The sequence below is a fragment of the Pongo abelii genome, chromosome 15, assembly GCF_028885655.2.
Source record: "Pongo abelii isolate AG06213 chromosome 15, NHGRI_mPonAbe1-v2.0_pri, whole genome shotgun sequence".
Taxonomy (NCBI): domain Eukaryota; kingdom Metazoa; phylum Chordata; class Mammalia; order Primates; family Hominidae; genus Pongo; species Pongo abelii.
The window spans coordinates 53,934,711-53,940,115 of record NC_072000.2 but is presented as its reverse complement, the minus strand read 5'-3'; the positions used below and the strand labels follow the sequence as shown (position 1 = coordinate 53,940,115).

The window sequence follows — 5,405 nt, the reverse complement described above, 5'->3', positions numbered from 1 at the left end:
CTCCATCTCCCAACATTCCATTTTTGTAAACTCTCTAATATTGTAACCTTTACTAATCCTTACCATTTAATTAAAGCAAAAGGCTAGATACTATTGAATATTATACTCCAAATATATTATGTTCAGTGACTAATCACTTAAAAATTTCTTATAATTGCTGTATGTGGTTTTACAAATACAGTTTTTACCTATAAGGAAAGATACAACTTACCTTACTTGTAATCCTGATACACATTGCGCAAGGTACTGAGAAAATAACTTTTGGAATTTTGTAAGCTCCATCCCCATTCAGATTATGGCTACTTCTAAACTTATATTAAAACATAAAAACCCATTCATGGGGAAAATATTTTCTACTGCTAGCACTGAAAAATTGATACTATGTCACAGTATCTTAACCACAGTACTAAATATATTAATAAATATTAATATGGGGTTAAATCATACTAGAGATCACATGAAGACATTTTAAATTCAAACTATAAAAATTGCTAATATAGGAGGAAAGGCTTACAAGAATGTCTTTCAAACCCTTTTATCCAACAAGTTATTCATCTTTTACTTTTCTTTCTTCCAACCTTATCCTGTATGATACTATTTTACTTCCTAATGAATACAATTTTGCCATTTCAATAGGACAAACAATTTGAGCTCTAAAAGAAACTTTGAAATCCAAAAGTCTATAAAGAATTAAGACCTGAACTTAAGACTTAAGGCCAATTCTTTAGACACAATTCTGTACTTCTAAAAATGCTAAGGTTGTAATTTGGAAAAAAACAGAATAAAGACTGCTATGGGACCTCAAATTTTAAAAATCGTTTAACTGTGGTATTCTAAATTATCATACAATCAGATTAAGTTGGTGGAACTAAAACAGGGCAAATTACCTCAAATAGCCAGCATTTACAAGAACCAAATTGATTTTTTTTTCTTACAAAAGTCAGGCAACTTCCAAATTAAGTCACTTTTTACCATATACCCTGGAGAATAACATGGCCCGACACACCACACGTCCCACTTATCTAGTTCAAGCGAGTAACATAACGTGAGAAACTGCACTGTGTAATTCCTTTATTTTCTGCATATTAGTGCTTTACCAACACTACAACCATAAAGAACACAATTCCAAGTACTGTACTTTTTAGTTTGGGGAGATCACAGTCTACAGACTCATTTACTTATATTAAACAAGATTAACCTCATTCAAAACTTACTGCAGTTTATAAATTCACATAAATACAGAAACAGATGCAATTAAACAACTTCAGGATCTTATTTTTAAAATTCTTGGATTATAATTTTTTCTGCAGGCTATAATTACCTGCTCCAGTCACCAATGGTTATTGTTCAATTTAACTACATCAATTATAAACCTCTTATATCCTTAAAGAAAATTTTAAGTGAAAATTACAATTTCTTACCAAAAGGTTTAGGGTTTTCCAAATTTCAAATATTTGCTTCCCCCTCCCCCCTTTCCAGTCGAACATTTCAAATAAACTAAAAATAACCACATCTCACCTGCAACATTCAATAATAGCAATCACTTGATGTATAAAATTTTAACTATGCCCCCAGTTATTTTAAGACACAAAAAAATGGCCGCCTACCAATCTGTCTTCACAAGTTAGAAATACTACATTTAAGATTTAACATGAGGGTTTCAAGTTTCCTCCAGTTTAGGCATTTATACCTTTGTGCTTGTTTTGTTTCAGGATGTTACTATAGCATTGATATTGGATAACCCATATTTATATACTTTAAAATGCAATCATTTAAAACACTAAGAATTACATTTATGGTGGAGCTTTGGAAATTTTAGAAAGCAACCAGTGTTCTTAGATGTGTTTATCAGCCTCATTTCTAGAGCTTTTTCTACTAAAGTGAAACTGAGAACTTCATACTTTAGCTGTATCTTGAAATCAAAAAATCCCTCTGCACCAACAGGAGCCTACATGAGAATACCCTTTTGCATCTGCTTTAAGTAAAATGTTTGTCAAGAGTTTTACTTTGAATAGTTCTTTTTTTATAGTCTTACACTTCTCATACATCTTTGGTAAAAGCTCCATTATACAATATGGCCAAAGCGTGAAGGACCAATACTGTCCAACTATACCATGATACCCCGCTCAATTTTAGTTTTCAGACACCCTCATAAACAAAACCCACTCCACCTTTTCCTGTATACTGCCTTTGCAGTCTACATTTCTGAAATTCCCTATTTAATTCCTTGAGGATCACTAAAATTAATCCTTAAGGCTATATAGGAACCAGATGCTGCTTTACAATTCTGCATCAAGCATTAACATTTGGTTCAAAATATTATCATAGTGGTCGCAATCCAGTTACTGGTCCTAACCAGCTAACCAAGTAATCTTGTTAGGATCTGGATATCACCAGCGAACACACTGCTTACACATGAAAAAAAATAAGTTTACATTCATTGTCATCTGTAGGTTCTTTCTCTTCATCCTACGTCCCCTTTAATAGTCATCCCTCAAGTCTACACATCATTCATTCATCACGCTTCCTTCCTTAAAGGAGACAGTGTACTATTGAACCAACAGGATATCTTTTTTATTATTTGCATGAGTTAATCCTACAAACAAAATTAAATACCTCTTTTATAAAACATCTTTTCCAGTGTTCTAATTGATGGAGATGCGGATCACTCATCTATAAAAAATGACTTATAGCTTCAGCTTAATCAGTTGCTATAATGTGAAAACAGGAATGTGTATTTTTTTCAACTAGGTAAAAGGTGCATATAATTTGAATTGTTAAATGCTTTATTAATGAACAAAGTAAACCTTTTAGTAATTTTTAAATTACTGGTCTTAGGCGTTTGAAACAAGGTAAAAGTATTTCTGGAAAGAGTCTATTTTCAAAGTTTAAAAAAGAGGAAAAACAGCAAAGTGGCTAACTTTGCAGTGGAAAGAAAAAGTGTCCTTCATGGGTTACACTTTCGTATTTTTATGCAGCGTTAAATTAGCTACGTTATGGGGAACTTGGGTTTTATTCCTACTCATGCATGATGTATGTTTCAGAACTTACTTGCTGTCATTTCAGAGAACTTCTTACATTACCTGTTTAACATACTGAGGTGCAACTGGAACATATTACAATATTACTCATTATTTGCCACTGTGGGCTAAGTTTACTATACTGATCTTAGATATAAAAGGTCACATTTGAAATTACTAAGTTAGAACTCATAGGGAAGGAGGGGGGGAAGGCCTTAAATATAAAAGACAAACGGCAGTTTGATTAAGCAATAATTTTCAGTTTACTAGATGAAACAGACTTGCAACATAGTCTGCATGAATGCAAAATAAGCCATCTACAGCAAGTGATAAGGAAACTGGGCAAAAAAGCAAAAAAGCATACATAGGAAAATGAAAGATTCTCTCGAAATAAAAAAAATCAAACTATTATTACAAAGGACTTTACCAAGAACTGCTGTGTTTCCCCCATCCCATCTGCTGGAAGTCAACAAGAGCGTCTAGCAACTTTGTGTTCATGTCAAATCTCAGATCAGAGCATCCTAACGCAAAGCCAAAAAAAAAAAAAGGAAAAAGAAAGGGAAACAAACAAAAGAGAAAACCCCCAAGCCCCCTCCCCACCAAACTGTAGAACAGTAACTCCAGAGTTCAAATTCAAAAGAAGAGAAAGTGGCGATTGAAAGAGGTGATGGTGGCGATAATCCTATGAATGGGTTTTTGATTTCTCTCCTTCCAGGGGATGGGTGGAGAATGCTCATTAAGATTTGTAGTTAGAGGTTAACCATGTGAGCCCCTCATAGAGTCCGTCCCCTGAGGTGGCACAGGAGGGCTGCACATACCAGTTCCTGTCCCGAATCCGGGTCAGGCCCAGTTTCTCCTGGATCTCGTGGGGTTTCATGGCATCGGGCAGGTCCTGCTTGTTGGCGAAGATGAGGATTATGGCGTCCCTCATCTCCCGGTCATTGATAATGCGGTGCAGCTCCTGGCGAGCCTCATCGATGCGGTCGCGGTCGGCGCAGTCCACTACGAAGATGAGACCTTGGGTCCCAGTGTAGTAATGCCGCCAGAGCGGCCGGATCTTGTCCTGGCCGCCCACATCCCATACGTTGAACTTGACATTTTTGTAAGTCACCGTCTCCACGTTGAAACCCACAGTGGGAATGGTGGTCACCGACTGGCCCAGCTTCAACTTGTACAGGATTGTTGTCTTGCCGGCCGCGTCCAGGCCCAACATGAGGATCCGCATTTCCTTGTTCCCGAAGATTTTGGATAGCACCTTCCCCATCGCGTCGGAGGAGCCGGGGCCGGGGGCATTCAGGTGTCCCGGGTCCCCTCAGCCAACAACGCCGCCGCCGCCGCGAAACCGAAAGGAAGCCTCCCGGCCGCGAGGGCGCCTTTGCGGCCTGCGTGGGAGTTGCCTCCTAAGGGCAGAAGCCCAGGCCCGCCGCTCACTCGGGCATCACCGACCGCACAACTTGATTCCTCCAGTCGCCGCCGCCACCCGGGCCCTGAGTCTGCGCCGGGAGCCGCCGCCCTGCTGAGGCGCGGCCCGGCCCGGAACTGCCCTTCCCCCCGCAGGCGCCGCGCGAGCGCCGCCGCGGTTCCCGCTCCTCCGCCTTCCTCTCACCGCGAGGGAGACTGCAGCCCTCCGGCCCGCCCGCCGGCCTGCGAGCACTGGGCTCACCACCGACCCAGGACACCCGAGAGGCAGCGCGGCTCCGGGGCCCCGTCAGGTCAGGGATCCTCGCGGGAACTCGGTGCGCTGCCTGCAGAGAAACAGAGAGGGAGAAGGGAGTTACCGCCAGAGCTCCACAGAGGAGCGAAGACCGAGGTGGCCCGCCTTTCCAGCTCGGCCCAGGGGGTTACCTCCAGCCGCCGCCCCGAGCGCGGGCTCCCTCCGGCCTCCAACTCCTCCTCCCAGTTCTGCCGCCGCCGCTGCCGGAAAAGGCGCCGAGGAAACCGCCTCACTTCCCCTCCCGACCACGCAGGCGCAGTAGAGGCCGACCGTTCGGACAAGAGCGACCTCTGTAAGGAGAGCTGCCCGCGCGCCTAGCGTCATGGGCGCCACGCGCCGGAGGGGCGGGGCTACGGGGGCCTCGGAGGGCTCGCAGGTGCGGCCGGCCCAGAGCCTTCGAACCTCGGGCTCTGACCCGCGCCCACCTGTGGCTCTTCTAGAGTTTCCTTCCCTGCTTTTCTCTTCTGCGCTCTGCCCTCCCCTGCCCACCCGAACCAGGGGAGCAGATCTACTGGGGGGCTCCACAGGGTGGGGCCCACGGGCAGCCTGCTCTCTCCACGACCCGAGCTGCCTCCAGGCCTGTTGCCAGACCTCGGTGCCCGCCAGATGCTCTGCGAGTTCCCTCCGCCCGCCCCAGCCTTCCCGCACCCTCCGCGCACCCTGAACGTCCC

General features: G+C 43.6%; 1 protein-coding gene across 1 annotated transcript; it reads right to left on the bottom strand.

Annotated features, from left to right (window-relative positions):
- Positions 1–1,054: 1,054 nt before the first annotated feature.
- Positions 1,055–5,004, bottom strand: ARF6 (ADP ribosylation factor 6). The gene is made up of 2 exons (XM_002824721.5): positions 4,866–5,004; positions 1,055–4,765 (listed from the first exon to the last, which is right to left on the bottom strand). Exon 2 carries the CDS (start codon positions 4,282–4,284, stop codon positions 3,757–3,759), a length of 528 nt encoding a protein of 175 aa, XP_002824767.1. The 5' UTR covers positions 4,285–4,765; positions 4,866–5,004; the 3' UTR covers positions 1,055–3,756.
- Positions 5,005–5,405: the final 401 nt, after the last annotated feature.